Genomic DNA, 24,714 nt, shown 5'->3' with positions numbered 1-24,714 from the left:
TTCAGTCAAAAGTAAGAATATGCGCAGTTGACTGCAGCCTTCTGTATTCAAATATATCATCATATAGGCAAACCTAAAACTTACATTTTGTTTTGTTTGTTCAGTCTAGCTATCAATTCTTGTTCATTCACACTCGATAAAAATCATTAGCATAATCTTCATATTTGAAGGGCTGAAAAACTTGTTTAATTTACATGCTTGGTGTACCGGATTTAGCTGATGGCTCGGGATATCTGCAAGTAACCTATTCGGCTTGACAACCAGAAATAATTAAACATGGAAAATATATCTTTTTCAAATGTCTGTTTACGATCACGCCATCAGCCACGCGACCCACTTGCTACTCTTAGAACAACTTATACCTTGTTGGAATTCATTTCGGCAGCTGCAATGAAAAATACTTAATAATAAGGTTAGATTCCTACAAACTGGGAAAGGGGAAAAAATCAAAGTACCAGTACAACATTTGAACTTAAAGATCAGGCACTCAAGATACAGATGCAACAATCAAGACCTTGAAGGTGAGTCAAAAAGAATATTGATTGCATGGATACGTAAGTAGACAAGATAAACCGTATCATAAATTATATTATGCAAGCACAATGAATGAGCATGGTCTGAAGGATTTCTGTAACATGAGCCCATTGGGCAGCTGAACTATTGAGTACAACCTTCTTCCAACTCACAGACAAGATCCCTCACGGTAAAAAGAATAAGCTGATTCAACATTAAGCAATCCTTCCATTCCTTCCACGGGATGTTGGTGGCATGTTTGTAATAGGATGATTACTCCTACGACCTACAAAAGAATGCCAAGATCAGTCAAAATGTTATTAGAGTTCATCCCATCCCCTCTATTGACCCTCCACAGAGACATAAAATATACAGACTGATATATTCTTTTATATGAATAATATTACATATAGTCGTATAGTACACAAATGCCATACAATCGCTTTGAAAAAGAGTGAGATCCACTATTAAAAAAATAATTTTTTTCATGTGGATCCCTATTTATTCACTTTTGTCAAAGTGATTGTGCGGCGCTTGCACACTCACGACTGCAACTATCATTTCTTTTATATTTTTTACCACAACATTTGTAATTAGAATTTATGAGCCGGAAAGGAAACTAAGAAATGTTGATGTGGCTGCACAGTCAAGTCAGAAAATACCCCATGACATGCCATTGTTCAATGAGCTATTTCCAGGAGAACGTGGACCCCCAGAGGTAAAGCTGGAGAAAGGGGGGTGAACATTCATATGATTCCATTCATCAGTCCGACTGTTGGGGGGTCGTCCATTATTCAACTGCTGAACAGTTTGCTGACCCAAACGGCTAGGAGAGTTTGGTGAGATATGAGATGCAATGTGAGAAGGCTTTGACATGGGGCGGACATATCCTCCAGGATGTGGATCATGACCTGAAGGAGGACTACCCACCTCCATTTGTGAAAATGCTTGAACAGGTCCATTTTGTCTGAAGCACATAAGTAAAACCGTAATCAAAACAAAGAATTGAAAAGAGAATGAAATTGGAAGACGATCCCTCAATTTACCAATTAACACCCCCCCCCCCCCCCCCCCCCAAAAAAAAAAAAAAAGAAGGAAATAAAGTCAAGTTAGTAGTAAATTTAGTACTTCATAATTGAGAACATCTAATCCAGTTGAAGATTTTTTAGACTTGTGAAGCAAATGGAATAAAAAAATAACTCTAGTGAATATATAAGCTACATTCAGGAAATATAAATGCCGGGCAACTTCTCTCAAATAGATTTTCTGGTGCAACTTTGTGAATAGTTAAACAGGGCACAACCTACCTCTGTATGGATGAAATTGAAACTGTATTTGAGACATAATTGAATCTTCCATCTGCAGATACAAGACGCATGTTTTTTCTGAAGTCGGTTGTCATCTCGCTCACATCCAAACTGTCCTCTTGCAGAAGAAGATCATCACTAAAACAGAAATATGCAAATGTCAAACTAATAGTCGACAACCTCAAGTTTGTCATAGGACATAAGGACTTCAGAAAATCTAAGCAAGATCTTCAAATCTAGCTTGATGATGATTTGAAATAAAACTTACACATTCTTTACATGCATAACATTGACTAGTTTTCTATAGATTAACCAATAATGGTCTGGGCGATGATAATAATGACAGAATAATTTGCACGTCTTAGTTCTAGTTGATTTCTTTAACCATTTTGTTATCTTGATAAGTATACTATGTCATCCATTAGGTTCAAAATGCATGTTATTATTGAAAATTCATACGCATGGCTACATTATTGCCTAATCCATTTTCAACCACCGCTCAGTCTAATGATCTGGAATCTGCCTCCAATTCAAACAAGGGCAATGTTTCTTTGGCCAAGGAGTAAAAACGTCATTGATCCAGCTTCTTGAATTAGAAAGTACCCCCCCAAGTAACCAATACAAAAATTAGTCTTGAATTAAATTCATCATTCTTTTTTTTATCAGTAGCCTTCTAGTAAATTCATCATAGGAGTATGATACAACAAATGACAATCAACTAGACTCATATAAAAACTAAGGAATAATTACGATTTGGTTAAAAGGAAAACAAGTCACCACACCCCATAACAAAAACTTGTGTTGACCTGTTGGGCAGTTACCTGTACCAGTTTGACTTACAAAGACGCTTTTTTATGGTAAATTCGTATACAAACAACGACTTATCAAAAAAAAAAAAAAAATTTGTATACAAACATCAAATTACAAAATTACAGGCAGAGTTAGGTGTTCTGTTAGTGGCGCATACACCCTTTTAATCAAAATACATCCTACCTAAAGCATGTATATGAAAATCTAGATTGCTATCTCAAATATCTCGTCTGCTTACCTATAGTTGGGATCCCAATCTCGGGGGTCAGGCAGTGAGAGGTTAGCCTCAGGCTTGTCTTTAGCTGCTCCTGCATTTTGTGCCGATTGCATATGAGAGCCAGGTGTAGAGGTTCCTGGCATGCTCTGAAAAGCAGGGTAACCAGCTGAGATTCCGGTGCCTCCTTGATGTTGCTTCCAGCTTGCAGCATTGAAGTTTGATTGCAGATGCGATGGAAAACCACCAAGTTCAGCATGTGAAGAGCTGGAGCCCTCGCTAAATTGCCCTTGCCAATGAGAAGATGACAAGCTCTCTTGAGATTGAGAATTTCCAGAATATCCCGAACTTTTTCTTCTATTGAAGTGGCTAACTGCAGCCATCTTTCCTAAAGACGATCCATGACTACCTCTTGCTGGAGAGGTTGGACCATATTGTCCAGGAAAGGCAGCAGAAACTTGACTATAGGAGTTTGGTGGAGTAAATTGTGATGGGCTAGTGCCAAGAGGCAGTGGCGCAAAATTTCCTGCCGAGGGACTTATACCAAGTCCATTTCCATGTGGGTATTGCATAACCCTTCTTCTTGTATCAGGACTACTTCCTAGCATTGACACATTGCTATGTGGATGCATGTTCATTCCAGATGGACCAACAGGCGAATAATATGCAAATACATTGCTACTATCTCCATAACTTCCATAGCTGCTTCCAAGCCCTGTACCATCATTATAGCTACCGTAGCTTCCAACACTGCCATAACTGTTGGCATGTTGATATGGCACCATCTGAAAGTGTGGGCTATTATGAAGAGCGACTCTATTCCTGCCAGGAATCTACATGACATAGATATCCTTCAGTGAGAGAATATTGTAGTAAATGCTGATAAGAAAAGAATTAGAAATAAACAACCAACAATGATTAAAATTAAGGCATGATCAAAGGCACAGCAAAGCTCACATTAGGAGAGAGACCAGCAGCAAACCAATGCCCTCCACCCGGGTGGTGGTCCACCTTAATATTTTGAGCTACAGGCTAAACACCCACATGGACAAGAGAAATAACAGTTAACTGTATATCATCTGCTACAGAACTGGTGATTGAGCAATACCTAAGTATGAAAAATATATTGGAACAGAAAGTTCATAAAATAATCGAATCAATACTGCATACTTATATTAAACGAGAGAACTTCATAAGGTCAAAACGGTGAAAACAAATCGGTAAAATCAATATGAAAACAATCTAACCAATATGCATATCACATTATATAGACAATTTAGGGAACTACATCAGGTCAAACAGTGAACACTTTATAACAATAAGAAATTGTTTATACGGTTGATAAGTAGGGGGTGTGCAAAATTCCGAGGGTTCCGATTCCGACAGATACCCGCTCTGATTCCGACTCCGACAGAGTTGGAGTGTTCAGAAATCAGAGTCGGAATAGGAGTAACTCCAACTCCGAAATTGGAGTTGGAGTCGGTCTTCCAAATATTTAAAAAAAAATCACAGATGCAAAAACGACGCCGTTTTGCATCTGTGATGATTTTAACTACTAACATAAACGACGCCATTCCATTTAAATAGGAACGACGTCGTTTTCTTCTTTCTGTCAGCTCTCAAGGCTCACGACTCTTCTTCATTTCTGATTTTCTTCCCTCTTTCTATCAGCTCTCAACTTCTCAAGACTCACGATTCTCTTCTCTCTCAGTCTCTTAGACCTCGCTCTTCGCTTCTTCACAATTCACGCCACACACTGCAGTGCCCTCTTCACGCCGTAGATTGCTTCACGCTGCCATCGCTGCAATGCCGCCTTCACGCCGCCCCCAATTGGTAATTTTAATTTTTAGGGTTTTAAATTTAGGAATTTTAGTTTTTCCGAATTTTTTATTATTATTTCTTATTCACATTGGTTATTGATTTTGGAATTTGGATTGTGTAGATTGTATAATTGTGTGTAATTTTGAATTGAGGAATTGGTTGTGATGAACTTTGTTGAAGTTCTTGATTTTGGACAGTGAGCAATCGGTGTTTGTGGAAATGTCACTTAGAAAAATTCAAAAGAAAACTTCATAAAAGATATTTTTTTAGTAAATCACAATATTTAGTTAAGTCCATTTGTATATGGCCTTTTTTAATATATGCAAAGTCGGTTCATTTTTTTTTTTTTTTTTTTTTTTTGTTGAGTCAATGGCGCATGCCATCTGAAAATGGTTTTAGGCTGTGGCTCACCTTGAAATCTGTTGGTAGCTGGTATCTGTCTACCTCGATCGCCAGTTATATGCATGGCTCATCATCCAGAGACAAATTATCTATGGAATATCAATATACCAGTATTTGAGTTGAAATTTCTTTATGGATTGCATACAGAAAATGGGTTTAGAGTTGTATAAATACTTTTTTAGGGGTTGTCTATGGTACCTTCTGCTGCTCTGCACTCTGCAGGAGTTAATTTACAGAAATGTGTATATTCCCAGAGGCAGAACTTATTTACAATATTAATTATTTTAGCTTAGGTTCGAATTTTTCCAATTTTCTACTGGTTCTTTTATATAGTACTGCTCATCATACTCATCTTATCCAATTGCATTAGTTTTTATCAAAGCCCTAGCTATCTAGGTTGGACTGATCGTGAGTTTTGTGATCCCTTGGTACAATCTATATGAATAAGAACTGGGTGAGAAAACTCTAGACCCAAGTGATGAGAACATAGAAGCTTTGCAAAAGCAAGATGAATGAAATCTTGATTTATGGAAAGATTTCTAAAAAGACCAACTGCAAACCACTACATCTAGATAATAGATTTATTAGATTGGATATGCCTACTTACTTCCATAAAGCAACTCTTTAAGCTGGTTCGTGAGTTTAAGTTATGTATGCATGGCATGCATCATACAACAGGTGACAGATACCATACTAGAAATACATATATACATACATATATACTTACTACCTTGTGAATTTGTGAAAATCAATGCTCGACAAAGACTCTTAATTAATGGGTTTGTTTTCTTTTGTTTTATTATGAATCTTTGGTGTTAGGCAGGTCTTATAGGAGTGAAAAGTAGATAGGACATATTGGAACTGCAAAAGGCTATAGAAAATTAGAAATTGGTCTGTAGCATAGATACTGCAGCAATATTATAAACTATCAGGTTAATTCAGTGTTCCTAGTCTCTATAACAATCTATATTCATTAGCAGCACACTAGTGTTATTTTCAAAGAACATTCCCACAATCCTAAACCTTATCAAAGCGGATGGAAGAAGCCATCAATTACTGAAGCACTTTCAATATTTGTCTTAATTAACAATATTTTAGTTTTCTGGTTATGGTCCTGTTTGACTGTCTGAACCTGCTTATCTTATTTCTTTAACCATCTTGCATTGTTATTCTTCTTTGTTATTCCGTGATCTTGAGAATTATAATATATATTTTGTGACTGATTTTTTTATACGTGTCATATTCTAGATATGGATGCTTCACCTAGTGGGACTCCAGAATTGAATTAGGATCCCACAATTCTATCCCAAGCACCGTGATCTAGACCTACTTCCAAAGTATAAACTTCGTGTGCAAGTAGTTGATTCCCACTCCCAGTAAACATAAAAGATGAGGATGCATTTAATGAAGAAGATAAGATGGCTATTGGGACGAGCCAGATGTACCACCTCCATCTACGAGGCCACCACGATCAAATAAAAAAAGGTCATGGACGTGGGAACATTTCACCAAGGTCGACGGTAAGCCTGAGGAACTGCAAGTGTGTTGTAGCCATTGTGGTTCACACGTTGGATTTCATTCAAAGAAGCAAGGCACCGCTTGTTTGATATCACATTTTAATGATTGCCAGAGGTATAAGATAGCGAAGGGATTGGAGGCCAAAAATCAGACCAAGCTTAGTTACGAAACTTCTACAGCTACTGATGATACACAACTTAAGAAAATGGTCATCCCTCAATACAGTGAGAAGATGTTAAAGGACGCATTTGCAAAGATGATAACTGAAGATGAGATGTCTTTTACTACAATCGAAAAAAGAGGATTCTAAAAGTTCATCAATCTGCTTGAGCCACGATTTCCATTGTCATCACGGTATACAGTAATGCGAGATTGTATGAAGAGATATTTAAAAGACAAGGCTGAGATGAGAAAGATGTTTGTCACCACTAGCCAGAAAGTATCATTTATGACTGACACATGGACATCCGTATAGAACGTTTCCTACATGTGTATCACAGCACACTACATTGACAAGGAATGGAATTTGAAAAAAAGGATTATTAGATTCAAAGAAATTGTTGATCATAATGGGCATCGATTGGGGAGAAGATGGATGATTATTCGAAGGATTGAGGAATTCAAAAAGTTTCATACATTATAGTTGACAATGCTAGAGCCAATGACACTACAATTAAATGGTTCAAGCGGAATACAAGGGTGAGAGATGATGTCATTCAAGGCCACGAGTTTATCTATATTCGATGTTGTGCTCATATCATCAATCTGATTGTTACTAAAGGGTTAAAAGAGGTTGACAATTCCATTACTAAAAACCGCAACATCGTGCAGTACGTCAGGGCTTCCCTCCAAAGACTCAAAAAGTTCAGGGCAATAGCATAATAGCTTGGGATTTCATGTTCTAGGATGCTGTGCTTGGACATTTCGACTCAATGTAACTCTACATACACGATGTTGGATGTGGCACAGAAGTAAGAAAAAATATTTGAGAGTGGAGGATGAGGGCTTTGCTGGAGCCTGCAAAAAAGGGGCTCGGTCCACCAGACGAGTGTGGGATACTTTGTCACATTTTTGTAGATTTTTTATGACATTACTATGCGGATATCTGGATCCGCATATACGACTATAAACTTGTGGTTCAGCGAGGTCTCAACGCTACACCACCACTTGCAAGAAGGTTGTGATGACCCTAGTGGGCTGTTATATGGTATGGCTCAGAGGATGCAGACCAAATATAATAAATATTGAAGCCAAGTTGATAAGATAAATAGATTACTCTTTGTAGGTGCGATCCTTGACCCCTGAGTCAAGTTGGCCATGATAGAATTTTGGGCAAATTATATCCTCTGGGTAGTGAAGGCTGGGTCGTTTGTTAGAGCGCTTAAAACTGATCTCGATGACTTATACAACCACTATAGTAATGGTGGTCAACCTTCATCCACAGCGGGTACCTCACACTCGACTTCGACACCTCCCTCCGATGACTTTAGCCCAGATGGAGCATTACGTCCACTCCGTCAAGGTTATAACAGAGTGAGTATCATCAACCTATTGCATCGAGGAATATTATGCAGTGTACTTCTGAGGTTGAACGGTATTTATGGAAGAGGTCAAGGCACCTAGTGCTCTGTATTTCAAATACTAACTTGGTGGAAGGCTAATTCTGCAAAACATCCAATCATTTCCTGTATTGCCCAAGACGTGATAACCATTCCTATCATTACTGTTGCATCTAAGTCGGCGTTTAGCACTGGAGATCAAGTATTGGATGCTTTCCAAAGTTCATTGTCACCGTCAACCGTAAAGGCCCTCATTTGCACAAAGAACTGGTTCGGTGATACCCCCCTTGGACTAGATAGCATTGGCATTGACTCTGAGAGCTATAGGCTTGAATCGCGTAACCTTATTTTACTTTTTTTTATTATTAAAATTTATTGCAATAATTATTTAAGTATTTCAATGATTCTTTAATTCTTTTTACTAAACCATAAATCTATTTAACTTATACTTTTTATGATTTTACAGATTTAATTGTGAACCCTAGCATAATTGCCGACGACTAATGGAGTATGGATAAGGATAAGTTGATAACAGAACTAACTTTAATCTTTATTGGTAATAAATGGTAATTAAATTCTACTTTTACTATATTCAATTTTCTGAATCAATTTTGGTCCTTTTATTGATTGAGGACTTGTTATCTTAATTTCAGGTATGATGAACAACCAAGCACGGTGCTGAAGATGATATTTTTCCTTTTAGTTGAATCAATATGTTTCTTCTTATGGACTGTTTAAATCAAACTTTGAAATGGACTGTTTTTTCTATTATCAATGTTTTGAACCATTGTATAGGACTCTCTGAATGATGTATTTACATTAATTATATTTTTTTTAATTTATTTATTCCCATTTAGAAGTCGGAGTTCCAATCAAAAATCAAAAATCCGACCTCCGATCGGAGGTCGGAATTCCAATTTCCGATCAGAGTCGAGCTCTAATTCCATTCGGAGTCGAAATCAGAATGAATTTTGGACTCCAACTCAAGTCGGAGTCAAAAGTCAGAAGGGACTCTTCCAACTCCGTCAAAGTTGGAGCACAGGCCTATTGATAAGTGTGTGCCACATTGTGGTTTGACTGTGTGAGCGAGAGAGCCAAACTCTTGAGACTCAATGTTAGAAAAGGATGGAGAAAACAATGTTGTTTCTTAAAATCCTAATAGTCTCAACTCAGCAAAGCCTTTATATAAGCAGATAATATGTACAAAAGTATTCCTAAAATAACTCAATCTAAACTTCATAAAATCAACGATTCAAAAAAGAAGAATAGAAGTGGGAAGAAACTGAATATCACACACATCCAATCATACAAGAGTCCAATTGATCTGTGCTCTCCATTTAAATTTTTTTTATCAGTAAATAAAATTTTATTGATCATAGGAATAGGCAAGAGCCCAAGTATATATCCTTTTTCAATTAATTGAGGTTGGCTCAACATATCCAATTCTACCGTTATATCTTATCTGTATCATACATTGCGTCAGCTCCTCCCATCTATCGCATACCTTCCTCCACTGTGGCAATCCATAATACTGAAGCCTCCTGCCAGCCCCTACCCAGTTTTATTCCACCTCTTTCTCATTAGACCAGTCATCGGTCTTCATCTACATTGGGTAAACCATCTTTCATAGATCTTTCAATTGGAGCCAACCTCACGGCTAAATAGATATTTTAATTAAAAGCACAATATATTATTTTATATGCCTTTGATACAACTCTTATTCTACACAATCCAGGAACTTCCATACTCATAAAATGTTTAAAGAATTATAAATAATCATTTAGGACTCAAATTATTATCCATAAGAGAGTAGAAGAACAACTAAAATTCACATTAACGCATTGTGAACTCCAAAAGAAATAGTGGTTCTGAATGTTGAAAAATTAAGATTTTGCTTGCTAAACACTTCATACTCTTCTCTCTCTCTATTTGAATAAATCACATGTCAGGAACCAGTAACAGAATAGAAAGCACATAACGTTATGGGGAAACAAATTTAAAAAGATAAGGATTTAGAGAGAGAGAGAGAGAGAGGAAAAAAGAGAAGACAAGATATACCAAAATCTAACTAGGGAAATATTATCTGTAGTGTAGAAGAATCACTTGTCGAAAAAAAAAAAAAATGGGTAAAGTATGGTGTAAGGATATAAAGAGCAATTGCATATGAAATTTCAGACTTGGACTTTACAGAAAAGTACTTTGCAAAAGTGGTAGAGCATTAAGAATAACTGGGAGACTGAAACACAATGGCAAAAACTTGGGTTATATTTTTTTTTTCTTTTTTTTTTTTTGGACGAGTAAAAACCTTGGGTTAAAATTTGTTGAACAGATCAACTTACAACGCGAGGGGTCTCTGCGGGAGGCTTGTAAGGGCATGTGAAAGGTTCTCCCGTGACAAAAGGATGTTTTGAAGCCTGCATGCACGCAGATTTCAAAGTCTAATTTCAAAAGCTTGAATTATGTATTGCAACCCATAGGAAATCTAGTATAGGAGACAAAAAAAGTGCAACAGATGAATCAAAATTCTATAACCTAACCTGTAAAGGCGACCACCGCTTTGCAGGATCAAAGTCAACAAGACCCCTCAAGAAATCAATCAAAGCTAATCTTATTTGCCTTTCTGCCACAAGTTCATGATCAGACAACCATCAGTCACACAATCAAAAGCTAGTAGCAACATTTAGCTAAAATGTTAGCGTCTGCTACTTCAGACAGATACAACCTAACCTTTTAAAATATCTTCCTCAGGCAAGTTCTTTCTGCAAGGATAGTTTCTGACAATTGCTTCAAGATTCATATGTTTGAAATACTCTTTTCCAATCACTGGCTTTTTCTTCTCTCTCTGAACAAAAACCAGCAACACAATAATCAAACAGAAAAAAATTACAACATAAATAGAATCTTTCCAAAAGGGCCAAATATGAAAGAAAGTATACATCATTATTGTCAATATTTTGTTATTATTTTGGATAAGTCTGATAATCAGTATTTTCACTTCTACTTTAAATTTCTTATTAAAGAAAAGTATAATATGAACACTTACAACTTCATATTCTTCTTCTGTTAATACTCGGTAAGCACTTCTGCCATTTGTCGAAACTTCACCACCCTCTATATTGTGGACACTCCCAATGCACTTGAAAAACTTACTTGTGTTTTTAGCCTCCTTTAATACATAATCTGGGGGTTGTCCTCTACAAAATGTTGACTATATATCAAACATTGTCCAATTTTTTAATCAATTGCAACAACATACAAAAAAATAATGACTAATAAGAAAATTCTCCGGTTCACATACATAAATCTGATAATAAATTTTATTGAAACTGAGCAAAAGAAAATGCCAAAAACTTTTGAGTACTCATTTACCTAGAAAATGCACCAAAAAAAAAAGAATACAATCGAAGTGCCCAAACTCAATCTCAGAAAGTAATGGCAGGAGGATAAAAAACATATCAATACCTTTCATATCTATTTTATTACACAATTCATTAGCTCAAGGATGGAAAACAAAAACATTAGTGTTTATCCAACTAATTCTAAACATTTTACATCACTGAAGGAATCACTAGTCTCCACAATATAAAACCAAAATAATTTCAATTCCATTTTAGATCGATGATAAAGCACAAGCAAATAAAAGAGTCCTGCATGTGGCTCAAATATTGGAAAAATTACAGATGGTCCAAATGATAAACCAATTTCAGGACATTATTAACCTGAAGAACTCAAACATGCCTTTTTAATAGGATAGGCTTGTGTCCCCAGTGATTCCTATTCACCGAAGTGCCACCAGGCCAAGTTAGAATCAAGACTGGTTGAAAAGCCATAAAAAGAGGTTTTGCAAATGCCAACATAACAACATAAATGAAAAAATGACATGTAGAACAACAATTGAAATTTAAGAAAATATTTCAGACCAATCTACGTGCATGGAAAGCAACTTTTTTTTATATGAGTAATGTAAATGCATTAAAAAACACAAGAGGGAATCAACCTTAGGACACAAGAAGTGCAAAAGAGAATAAGAGAATAAGAGAAAAAACCATTAAAAAAATCTGAAAAGCTAAAAAGGTTAAATACTAAATTGGTCCTAACAATTGATCTTAAGTCAAATTGCACCATATTTTCAGTTGAACTTTTTATTCCCTCTAGTTGTAAGATTGATAAATTGATTTCTTTGTCAATTTCCCATTAATAAATTGTTAACATGCTAACATGGCATGCCATGTGTTAAAAATTAAAAACAAAAACTTTAGAAAACATTTTTAAAAAATAATTTTTAACATGACAGGCCTCCCTTTGTTTTGTTTTTCTTTTTTCACTTTCAATATTTTTTGTGTTTTTTCATTGTTTTGTTAGGTTCTTTAGTTAGTTTAAGATTTTTAAGATTTGTAAATTTTGTGTGTAAATGTTTCTATTTTGCAGTTGTTTTTTTTTTTTTTTTAATTTTCTGGAGTTTTTATAATGTTTTTATTTTTTAATACACATGGCACACGTGGGATTTCCACTAACATGTATCAAACATTCATTGGTAGTAATGCAGCATCAGAGGTGAAAGATTACCGGCCCATTAGCCTTGTGAATGGGATATATAAAGATTATTTCTAAGGTGCTTGTCAATCGCTTGGGAGAGGTTTTGGGGAGGATCATTACTCTACGTGCCTAGACAGTAGGCTAAAATCTAACCAGCTGGGAATCCTATGCAAGTTAGATATGGAGAAGGCGTATGATCGTGTTAATTGGAAATTCTTACTCTGTGCTTGGGAGGTGCGGTTTTGGAGAGAAATGGTGCTCATGGATTAGATGGTGTATTTCAACGATGAGGTTTTCAGTATTGGTGAATGGCAGCCCAAGTGGTTTCTTTAACAGCTCTAGAGGCCTAAGACAAGGAGATCCTTTATCCCCACTCCTATTTGTTCTTGTCAGGAGCCACTTAGTAAAATGATTCTAGCCTTGGTGAACAATGGCTTTGTCGAGGGATTCTCGGTGGGCAATCCTAATAGGGGCACCATTAACTTATCTCATTTATTGTTTGCAGATGATACACCGATTTTGTGTGAGACAGAACAAAACCAAATTTGTACATTGAGGGCATTACTACTTTGTTTTGAAGCGGCATCCGGGTCAAAAGTGAATTTTGATAAATCAGAATTGGTGCCAGTGGGCAATGTTTGTAACATCCAGCAACTAGCTAATATCCTTGGATGTAAGGTTTCCTCTCTTCCCATGAATTACCTTGGTCTTCCTTTGGGGGCAACTACAAGATCTATGTTGATTTGTGATACAGTGGTGAAGAAGATTGAACGCAAATTGGCAGGTTGGAAGAGATTATATCTCTCAAAGAGTGGTAGGATCATCCTTATCAAAAGTACTCTTTCTTATCTACCAATGTATTTTCTATTTATATTCCCAATTCCAACAAGTGTGGCAAACTGTATTGAGAAGCTATACCGTAATTTTCTTCGGAATGGGATAGGAGAAGAATTCAAGTTTTCATCTACTCAAGAGGGATAAGGTATGCTCTCCAATCTCTTCGGGTGGGTTAGATATTAGAAATTTGAGGATTTTCAATCGAGCCTTGCTTGGGAAGTGGTTGGGGATATATAATATGGAACCGAAAGCCCAATGGAAATCAGTGATCGATTGCAAATATGGAGGCATGTGAAGGCAGGGGGGCCCCCCCGGGGAGGGGGGGCACACTAAGGAGGTTCACAGGGGTTTATGGAGTGGGAATTTGGAAACACATTCGAATAGGGTGGGGAATCTTTAATAGGCATACTAGATTGGTGTTGGGCGATGGATCTAGTAAAGTTCTGGATTGATTTGTGGTGTGGAGATCAAGCCCTAAAGGATGCATTCCCATCAGTTTTTAGGATTGCAAGTGAGAAAGATGCCTCAGTAGCTAATTGCATGGAGTTATCTAGGGAGCTAGTCCAATGGAACGTGAATTTCACTAGAGCTGCCCAAGATTGGGAACTTGGCAGCATTGAGGAGTTCTTTGGCCTTCTATACACTATGATGCCGAAAACCCAAGGAGCAAATGAGATGTGGATACCCACCAGTAAAGGTACATTCTCGGTCCGTTCTTTTTATAAGTCGCTTACACAACCATAGAATGTGCAATTCCCTTGGAGAGAGATATGGAGAAACAAGGCGCCTCCCAAAGCAGCATTCTTTGTATAGACAGAAGCATTATGTAAGATTTTGACGACGGATAATCTACGAAGACGTAAGGTGATCATATTAGATTGGTGTTGTATGTATCGGAAAAATGGTGAAACTATGGATCATTTACTGTTGCATTGTGAGATGGTTGGAACGTTATGGAATGAAGTATTTAATAGAATGGAGTTAGATTGGGTTATGCTTGCCATAGTGACAGAGCTCATGGCCAGCTGGATAAATCTTCGAGATCTCCAACAAATCTTAGCAGTGTAGAAAATGGTCCCGATTTGCATCATGCGGTACCTATGGAAGGAGCGAAATGATCGGGCATTGAAGACAAGTAGTGCTCATTAGAAGAACTTAGATTTTTTTTTGTTAGCACTCTTTTTCTTTGGGCCACAGCTGTAGATTGTCGTGGCCTCAATTTTCATGATTTTCTTGTTTCTATTACTTCTCTCTAAATAGGTGTGACCTTTTGTATACCATCTTGTGTACTTAGGCTATGCCTATTCATATCAATATAATCGTTTACTTATCAAAAAAAAAAAGTAATGCAACATCTCTTATAGATGGATCAATCTGATCAATCTTACAACCAAGTGAAGTAGAAGGTTCATCCTTATGGAATATATGCCTAGATGTATCGGGTCATTTCAAACAAAAATGGGATTTGAGCCGTGCTACCAATGATGAAAAGGCTCAACAAGGCAGCGATAAAGGGAGGAGATTGTAATAGAATGAGAGGGTGGTGAATAAAATCCCCAAACACTCCAAAAGGAGAAATTCTTGCCTTTTATAGAAGGCCTCCCTCCCTCATTTTGGTTCCATGTTAACTTAACATAAAATCTAGTATGGTGTGAACAAGTTAGAACTTTCCCTTCCTCTGAACAAGGTAGAAATGTCTCCCTCCCTCCCTCGTTTTGGTTCCATGTTAACATAAAATCTATTATGGTGTGAACATGGTATAAATTTTGAGCTTCCTTCATTGCCTTTGCAATCAAGTCTAGATGCTCCTAATTTTGGAGCATCTTTCTTGCAGCCATCTATATGTCAAGTGTAGATATGTTTGAAACATCTTGGCATGCCGAGGGCTCCATGACTTTCAGAAGATTAAGAAAGGACATAAAATAAGGAATTAATCTAAGCAATCATGACATCTGCATCTAAAAAGGTTGTAGTCGCCCATTCTTGAAATTTTGCATAGGCAATTTCAAATGGATATACTTCAGTTCATTTGAGTTTCCAAAACACTATGTTCCTTTATCCTTGTGCACAACCTTCATTCTGAAATTTGAAACAGAATCCCTTATCCTCATACAGCAGTCCATTCTTTGCTAAATTTGTGACGCTATCCACCAATTGAGAACATTCACGGCAAATCATACTTTAAAAACAGAGAGAGAAACTTAAAAGTCAAGCCGAAAGAAAGGAAAATAATGATTTTAGAACTTTCTAACTCTTGATTCTCTAGCTTCAGCGGCCGGCGATCACCATAATACCAATTCTTGTGTAGATTTATTCAGGGGAAAAAACTTAAAAGGTAAGACATTCTCTTTAAACTTTTTAGTGTTAAAAGGGGTTAAAAAGGATGACTCTGCAACAATTCCTAATTGTACATGACAATAACAAGCTCCACTACATTGCCTTAAACTAATTATTCCAATTTTCTACCACAGACTACAAAAACATATTTGAAGGCAACAATCAAAGACCTTGGGAGTAAACTCCCCAATAAAGTAGACTGATGGAAATATAACTTAAATGCATACAATTGCTTATGAATCACCAAGAAAAAAAGAAGGGCATACCCGAGTATTTCAATCATTCGACTAAGGAGGTCAAATTCTGAAGCTCCTGGGAACAATGGCAAGCCTAGAAACAATTCAGCAACAATGCAGCCAAATGACCACATATCGATAGCTGTAGTATATCTGAAGAAAGGGCTAAGGACCAAACAGACAACTCGGAAAAATGAAATCAAGATTAAGATTTCTAATGCACCAAACACAGAACTTACCTCTCTTGGAACATAAATTGTAGCAAAAGAATTATGCTCGAAGGGGAATCATAGCATTGTTGCAATATGGAAGATGATTCCTTCATGTTTGATGTGGTTGTTATGGTAGGAAAGGAATGGGCAGTGCTTTGAAGATAAAGAACGCTCGATGAGAGAACTTAGAGAGTTTTTCTTTAGTATTTTGTGTATCTGGGCTAAGGTTCTTGTATTGAATGGAGATATCTTCATGATTTGCTTTTAGCCTACTCTAGCTCCTAAATTGTATTTAGGTGTTTTCTCTTATATACTTCCTACATACTTGGGCTATGCCTATTTACTAGTCAATAAAATTTCTTATTACTTATCAAAAATATTAGCAAAAGAATCATTCAATAATTAATTTCAAAAACAGACATTCTAATGGATCAGTCATCGAATCTTCTCAGTTGAGAGTACCACATGTAAAATATGCATTTCCAGTTGACTGGGACCTAATAGCCAACTCTATAAGTGGCTCCAGTTGGATTAACTTTGGTTAACTTTTGTAAATCGTTCAGCCTGCATATCTAAGTCAAAATTTGTAAAAAATTAGAGGTCATTGGAGGACTTGCATGAGTGCCACAACTGAACCTGTGCTCAATAGTAGTGGGGTTCTATCTTCAATCCCTTCCCAACATAGACTCTGAGAGTTTAGCTTAAATCTAGCAGATCATTTTGATTCCAACAAAGTTGCAGGCTAGGAAAAGAGCAAACAGGGAGCAACCACTATACTGACGTGGAGCAACCACTTCATTGAGAAGGATACTGATACCCAAGAAGAACTTCAGGAGACCTGTAGTAACGACTCTGTACAAAAATAAAAAAAAAAATGTAATTATGAGATCATCCACCACATGAAAAAAAAAAAAAAAAAAAAAACACCCGGGGAGTAAGCATAACTGCAAACCTGAATATAGGAGTAAACGGTGCGATCTTCCATGCATGCTGATCCAAAGTCGATAATTTTAATTTCTGCTGGCTTCACACTATTGTTCACAAGACAGGAAAACCCATTTCAGGAAAAAAATATATATATCCATTTCACAGTTGAAGTCCTAGACCATGGTCAAAAGTAACTTACCTCGTGCACAAAAGGATGTTTTCTGGCTTCAGATCACAATGAATGATCCTAGCATCTTTTAACAGAGCCAGTCCACATAAAATCTATATTCAGAAAAAGAAAACCAAAGAGCAAGATGTGAATAGATCAAGGAATATACAAAATCTACCCTAAGATGATACATTACACCACAATATCCAATCCCATGCAATAAATGCGATACCTGTTTAGAAAACATTTGGACAATGCTCAAAGACAATCCCCTAAACTGATTTATTTTTATAAGCTCATACCTGGAGGGGGAAAAAAAAAAGCATGTCATAACCATGATCCACACAAATTTTTTTTTTTTAAAAAAAAATTGTATATGTCTAGTTAAATAGATGATAAGATATGGTAGACCCTGTAACTTACAGATTGGTGTCAAGCAGTTCAAAGCAGATGCACAAATGTCGTTGATATACAAAGTAATCAAAAATCCGAACAATATGATGCTTATCCTCAGGATCATACTTCTTATTCAACTGCAAAAGACAAGCATAAATGCACACATTTCAACGCTAATTTTCTTTTGACAAGTAAGACAGAAGCTTCACCATCAACGTCACTACCACAAGAAACATTTCGCTAAGGGAGGAAATAATTACTGTTGTCAATATAGATACTTCGACCAGTGCCTGTTGATAGTAGGCAGGTTGATTTTTGATAATCTTCACAGCAATAAAACAGTTTGTTTCTGCATCCCAGCATTTAGCCACCTGCCCAAATGTCCCATGACCAAGAACATCGTTGACAATGTATCTGCAAATGATCATGGCATTCCAATTGAATATTTAATGCAAGAAGGAGAAACCAAATAGATAAAAGACTAAATTGAAGTTTTAAACACAACATATGCTCAACCTTTTAAAAAATATAATATGGGTTTTCGCATTGAAATGCAATGTAGTTTGTTCAAATGAATCAACCTTTGCACGAAGACGAACTTTTGCCTACCACACAAGATGATGGCAAGCTAACAATTATGTCTCAAGTTCAAGACCTTCAATTCGACTCCGATCAACTAGACCTGGTCACAGGATCAAAAACCATTCACAAAGAAGTTCCAGCCTTTTAAATAACTTATAAGGAAGCGCTTGATCCAGGCCTTATAAAGCCATCAATATGAAAGTCAGCAGCTAGCAGCTTTGTCGTTGATCTCTCCTATTCCTAGCTCCCTGTGACTTATACATGCAACTGTTTTCTGTGACTTAAAATAGAGATCCCTTCCTCTCCTTTTAAAAATTGATGAGTCCATGGGGCTGCAGGTACTATTTTTTTTCTCACTCATGAATGTTGTTCTGAGTAATAAATCTTGTGCTTGTTCTAGGGTGGGTTTTCGATGGATATATAGGTGAGTCAAGGATAGCTGCTTGACCTATTCATCACTATCTTTCCAGCTTCCAATTGTCTGATAGGTTTGTTTCATCTCCCTAGGTCTGCTTACCCTTTGTGTTAACAGAACATCTGAATCCCTGTAACGGCTCATCATCCACAGGAAAGAAACTATGGTTTAGCCTTCATACCAGTAACTTGAGGTTTAGTTCAGAAAGATTATCCTTGTCTCTGCTTACTTCACAAATTGGAATGAATTACAATAATTCGTCCCTGCCTATGGATCAGTCAACATTTTTTAAAGTGCAACTTAGGTGGAGGTCAAAGAAGCTGCCTTAGGTAGATAGTTTCTATGGGATACCAATGAGATGAAAAAGAGTAGAATTTTAACCACATGCAAGACCTATAGTTCAAGTTACAGCCTTAGGTAGATAGTTTCTATGGGGCATACAACCCTGGCCTCCCAAAAGAAAACAGAGGCATGCAAAGCTTATGTGGGCTCCTATATCCACTTATTTTCAATCGTCCAAAGCCAATCATATCTATTTGTTTCCAGTAACAGATGTGGCCTTCCAAAGGGAAACAGGGGCGTGCAAAGGTTACCCTTAGGTATCTATATCCACTTATCTTCATTTATCCATAACCAATTATATCTGTTTGCTTCCAGTAACTGATGCATGATTATTAGGCAGCAGCGCTAGTAGACGAGTGCAAGCAAGCATCAGATACAACTTAAGGAATTTACAAGTTTACTTCCAGTGAGTAATCTATCAGAAAAATTTTTATTTCATTACATTGTTAGCAACTTCACAGAAGTATCTTCAAAAACTATGCCGAGTGCAGCACCGACAACGATTAGACAACAGCATTCCTAACTCCTGGGATGAACACTGACCAAAGAAACTTTAATTCAGTCTCAGGCATTGAGATCAAACACACCAAATGAGCATTTCAGACTATATGAATAGTTTGATTTCATTAAAGAAAGTTCTTCCTGCATTTCCTTATCCAGCATTTCCTTATCCATCCATTTGCTCTGCTCAATTCCCATCCATAGATCAATATGGTATATTCAAAAGACCAAATAGAAAATTATTTGATGTGGTTCACATTGAAAATTAAAAATCCTACTCTGAAATAGGAACGTGGGGGAAGGCACTCCAGGTTGGACGGAGCCAGAACCCTCTGATTGCATCTATCATCTATTAGATCTCAATTGATTAAAAAAAGAAAAAAGGCTTCAAATCAGTAAGTTCACTGACCAGAAACAGAGCCAACACTTGCAATACCTACAGAGGCTGATTATTTATATTATATAGATCAGCAAAAGTATGTACTACGGGGATGAATTGTCTTGCTTACAATTGATGTTGAGATATAGCTTCTCTAGATTCAACCTAATAAGTTGTAATTTGCAGTGCTGAACACTATTTTGTTTATGACGAGGAATCCTGGAGACCCTACAAACGCAGCATGTCTTTAAACCCAGTTAAACCCCGAACACGTGTAACACTTCGCCATCACACAAATAACCATATTAACAGGCAAGAAGACGATCTCAAGTGCTTTCACATCCAAATAAAATCAGGAACGCCCTTTGTAGCTTGTAGTATGGCAAAAGGAGAAAAGGGTTTAAACAAAGAGATGAAAGGAAAATGGATTAAAAAGATATTAAAGAATAGCAAACCTTCGTTGTGTTCCTGAATTGATTAAGACACAGTTCAGAGTCAGAATAAGATCTGAGTTCGCATTATCATAGCCATCATTTAGGACTCCAAGGAATGGGCTGGTCAAATATCTCTTCGGATTTAGTTCCTCTGAATACTTAAACTGCGGATTGCATATTTGGTACGTCTCAACTAAGCCCTTGGTTAGTCTTGCCACCAACTGCACAATTAAAAACATGTCATCACAAATTTCACACAACTCAGATCTAGACATTCTTCAAACTAAATTAAATGTCAAAGGCTGCTATACTATTAGAATTATGTCCGTTGTGTGAGTGTACTAATAAGAAAAGTGGCAACTGATTCACTATGTGATATAACAAAGAGCAAGGAATGCAGAAGGAATAATTTGGATATTATATCCTTTATTTTATATCTATTTCATTGACTGAAGGGTGCAAATAAGATTACATACAACTTAACAAGAGGAATCAAGGATTTTACCCACTTCTGGCAGAACAACAGAGTGGTGTTCTAAGGGAATCTCCGCCCATTAAAATACCATAACCAATCAGGCAAATGAACCCCAAGTTTCGCCCCCCCCCCCCAAAAAAAATCACTTTTCCTTTCTAGCATCCAAACATTCTGTAAGTCTAAAGTTCAGACTTACATATTTTCTATTTCAATACTCTTCCTTTGAACAGTTATTATAGACTTTAGTAGGCTTAACTTTCATGATTTTGTTGTATTTTGCTACTTCCAGATAGACATTCTTTTGTATACATCCTGTGTACCTGTGTTGTAGCTTTTAATTCTTTCAAATAAATGTACTTCAAGAGAAAAAAAAAAAAAAAAAAGATTGAAGGATCAGGCTAGACTGCATTAATTTGTTGTATATTACATGGGCAGTTAAGTGTAACACTAATGCAATCACAATTGTATCCATAAACAAATTCAGATAAACCTTAAGATTAGACAAGAATGGAAAGGTCACACTAGCCTGCCTATTTCATAGGTTGTTCCATACTACAAATTAGCAGCTAAGAGAAATGATAATCCTAAATAGTTCAAAAATTGACAAGGCTAATTGGGGCGATAACCACCTTTGCCCAATCCACACATTCTGAGTTTAAAATCCCCTATGTTTTCTTTAATGCAAGGTTTACTAGTTAAGTTGCATGCTCACTTTCCTTCCCAAGATTTTTTATATTTATGTAAGACTCAAACTAGACTATAAGTTTAATACCCCACAATTCACATGAGAAGGTTTTAAACTCTTAAAGGAACTCAAGTCTTTGAGGTTAAAAAAGACAATCAAAACTATTTACAATTTGAGCTATATCATTTTTTTAGCAATGTGAGTTCATAGTTGTTGTCGAGTATTTTGAATTACATTCTTACTACTTTGTCAAAATTCCCTGATAGACCTTGTTGATAAATTCTGGTCATCTGCTATGAGTGATTAGCATGTGACTCATGCCACACATTCTGTTTGATTTATGAAAGCTGTCCGGTCAGTGCCTTTGTACAATTTGAGCTATATCATATGCTATCATGATGCAAAATTTGAATAAAATGATGAGTTAATTGAAAAAATTGCTGTGAAATTATTTAAAAGCTAAAGAACACGAGCATTCTGATAGACCTCTACCCTTAAATTAAGCTTCAAAAGATGAGGATGCAGTAAACTAATCCAGGGAATGATAGAAGGCTTCTGGGTAACTAATTTACTTGACTGCCACTAAGCCTAATCTTATTTGTGATGTATGCGTAATGAGTCAATTCATGCAACCCCTAAGATGCCAACTTAGGATAATGCTCTTTGAATGAACCCTCTTAATAATCTCGATACCACGGCCTTTATAGAAGACTAAGCAAGTAGGAGTTCTAAGCCTGGTGTACCTTTGTGGAGGTAACACTGTCTCTTGGAATCACAGTTTAAAAAAAAAAAGGAACAAGCATATTGACATCCAGTGGGAAGGTAGAGGACAGGGCCAAGACTATGCAACCTGTGGGAACTTGATCTATATTTCATGTAGACTAAGTATACTGTGGTTTAACGTCACTTTAAGTAAGATAAGGCCAGGAGGAAGTAGATAATGGGACTTTAAGTCAAATTAACTGTCAGCCAGGAGATGTTTACATGAAAACCTTTAGATATGTATAGCAAAATGTGGGCATCATGTATACCTAACTCAATCCTGAAGAGGAGAGTTCAGAAAGGTTATAGGCATTATCATTCATGGTGGTGAGGTTGAATTAAGCACATTTTACATCATTTAATTATTAGAATAAACAACTTATCAAAAAAATTATTAGAATAAACAAATAAAGGAGACTGCCATATTACGTTCTACTGTCTCTTATATAGTTATCTCGTATCTCTTTTTTTACAAGCATATTCTAACATCCTGAAGAGGAGAGTTCAGAGGGCCATACGCATGATCATTTTTTTTTTTTTTTTTTTGGATAAGTATGCTGAACGGATAGATACTTACCTCCCTTTATCAACTTTTCTGTAGACATCATTGATTGAATGGGAGCAAAAGGTCAATGAAATTCAAAGTTGGATCTGTAGTGATTTAAGTATTAATGATCTCATGTTGCAATTGATACAAACTAGCCACAAATTACAATTGGATCATAATCCTTTCCTGTTGTAAAACAGGGTCTCCTCTAAACCCAAGTTGCCTAACTATCTCAAACATTCTGTCCCTTCTTTCTAAAATACCTCCATTGATGAAAATGCTCGAGATAGGAATGGCCACTCATTAAAAATATTCTTCCTATACATTCTTGCACATTGAGGGGATCATTTTTGTGGCCTTTTGGTCAAATGGCATGTCCATCCCCTGCCCCCCGGCATTCACCAAAAAAAAAAACACTAGGATGGAATGGCGAGTTCATAGGTTGCAATCTCATGCGATCCATACATTACTTAGCAATTAAAAAGGCATTTAGGAATAATTTAAAAACAAGGAAATTGCTTACATCATTACTCGTGATATTATTACAGCTTTTTTTTTTTCAAATGCCAGGGAAATGGTCTTGCTTAAATGGAAACAAAAAATTACCAAACTCCAACTTGCATTTTGTGAACTGGGATATCCTAAACCCTTCATCTAGCAACAAATCCCCTTAAAACTGACCCACCTTTAATTTGTAAGGGCATCTCATTTGTCAAGGCAGCTAGCTCTTTCTTAATCATGCCAATGAAGTTTTCAACTCATAAGCACATAAAAGACTCTCCTTTTCCCTTTTTAAGTACCAGCAGACCCAATGCCCAAACCTCGTATTTTCAAATGCCAACTGAAAATGAAGCTAAAGAGACTTCTTGAAACAAATCAAAAGGTCAAAAAACTAACCGGTTTCCGCACAACAACGCGCAAAGCTTGCGTCTTGTCCACAGTCTCATATGGACTAAAAACGAGCTGCTTCGGCCTCCAATCAAAAGCCACTGGCACCGCCGCCGATGACGATGATAATTCCTCGGCACCACCACCGGCCGATTCTTTTTGTCCATTGCTTGGGCCGACCTCATCCATGACCCAGACCCAGAAACCCCAAAATCAAGGACAGACCCGGAAATTGACCTCGCCCAATGCCTCCAACATCGATTCCACCATAGGCTTCTTTACAAGCAACAAAATAAAGAGAACCCCAAAAAGATTCAATTAACCGATTACTGATCGGACCAACTCGCCAACCCGATTGTCTAATTGAGTGTCGAGCTTCTCTTCCAATTCAACGAATTCAACCCCAACCGATTCCAATCCCATCCTTCTTCATTCACAAAAATGGGTCTTGCAACATACCAACTCCCAAAAGATCACTTACGACGATCATAATCTATTAGATTGATGATCAATTTAAAGATTTTACAATCAAAGAAAATCTCTCGAAGTAAAACTGAAAAGAAAGCAGCAACAACCGGTAGAAGAAGAAGAAGAAGAAGAAGAAGAAGAACAACAACAACAACAACAACTTGAATCAGATATCAATAATACGAAATAGACTATAACAAATTATATAAATTAGCGACCCAGGCTTGATGGGAGAAGAAATTATGGGGGAAATGAAAGAGACGGAGAGAGTGCGTGTGTGAGAATTGGTTGTTCGAGCCTTCGAGGAGACAGACCGCTGTTGTTTAGGACAGGAAGCACTCTCCCTCCCTATGGCCTATTCTACGTTATTTTTCAAGACGAACCGTTATATATATATATATATATATATATATCCCGTCATAAGCACCTCGACTTTGATCAG

At 36.7% G+C, this 24,714-nt stretch overlaps 1 protein-coding gene across 2 annotated transcripts; it reads right to left on the bottom strand.

Moving 5' to 3' along the window:
* LOC122311627 (dual specificity protein kinase YAK1 homolog) lies at nucleotides 1-24,714 on the bottom strand. Of its 2 annotated transcripts, XR_006242826.1 has the most exons (19): nucleotides 23,814-24,714; nucleotides 20,469-20,668; nucleotides 18,055-18,208; nucleotides 17,822-17,931; nucleotides 17,631-17,700; nucleotides 17,429-17,511; nucleotides 17,255-17,333; nucleotides 17,114-17,154; nucleotides 16,121-16,243; nucleotides 11,188-11,338; nucleotides 10,872-10,986; nucleotides 10,682-10,764; nucleotides 10,484-10,558; nucleotides 3,802-3,876; nucleotides 2,869-3,677; nucleotides 1,821-1,958; nucleotides 1,176-1,480; nucleotides 672-799; nucleotides 1-385 (listed from the first exon to the last, which is right to left on the bottom strand). XR_006242826.1 is itself a non-coding variant. In XM_043126246.1 (18 exons), the coding sequence occupies exons 1-18, from the start codon at nucleotides 23,991-23,993 to the stop codon at nucleotides 729-731; spliced, it is 2,862 nt and encodes a 953-aa protein (XP_042982180.1). In that variant the 5' UTR covers nucleotides 23,994-24,714; the 3' UTR covers nucleotides 523-728. The 2 variants fall into 2 exon arrangements, 1 of the variants encoding a protein (XP_042982180.1); XM_043126246.1 differs by lacking the exon at nucleotides 1-385 and having other exon boundaries at nucleotides 523-799.

This window comes from Carya illinoinensis, chromosome 5, assembly GCF_018687715.1.
Source record: "Carya illinoinensis cultivar Pawnee chromosome 5, C.illinoinensisPawnee_v1, whole genome shotgun sequence".
NCBI classification, from domain to species: domain Eukaryota; kingdom Viridiplantae; phylum Streptophyta; class Magnoliopsida; order Fagales; family Juglandaceae; genus Carya; species Carya illinoinensis.
Note: the sequence above shows the minus strand (reverse complement) of the source record. Positions and strands in the feature narration are given on the sequence as shown.

What these genes read in the sequence shown, in the direction of transcription:
- LOC122311627 (XM_043126246.1), bottom strand. Translation starts at nt 23,993, where the DNA reads ATGGATGAGGTCGGCCCAAGCAATGGACAAAAAGAATCGGCCGGTGGT. An exon ending in GCGTTGTTGTGCGGAAACCG is followed by an intron (nt 20,669 to 23,813) that starts GTTAGTTTTTTG and finishes TTAATTGTGCAG; the next exon opens with TTGGTGGCAAGACTAACCAA. An exon ending in CTGCTGGTCTCTCTCCTAAT is followed by an intron (nt 3,678 to 3,801) that starts GTGAGCTTTGCT and finishes TATGTCATGTAG; the next exon opens with ATTCCTGGCAGGAATAGAGT.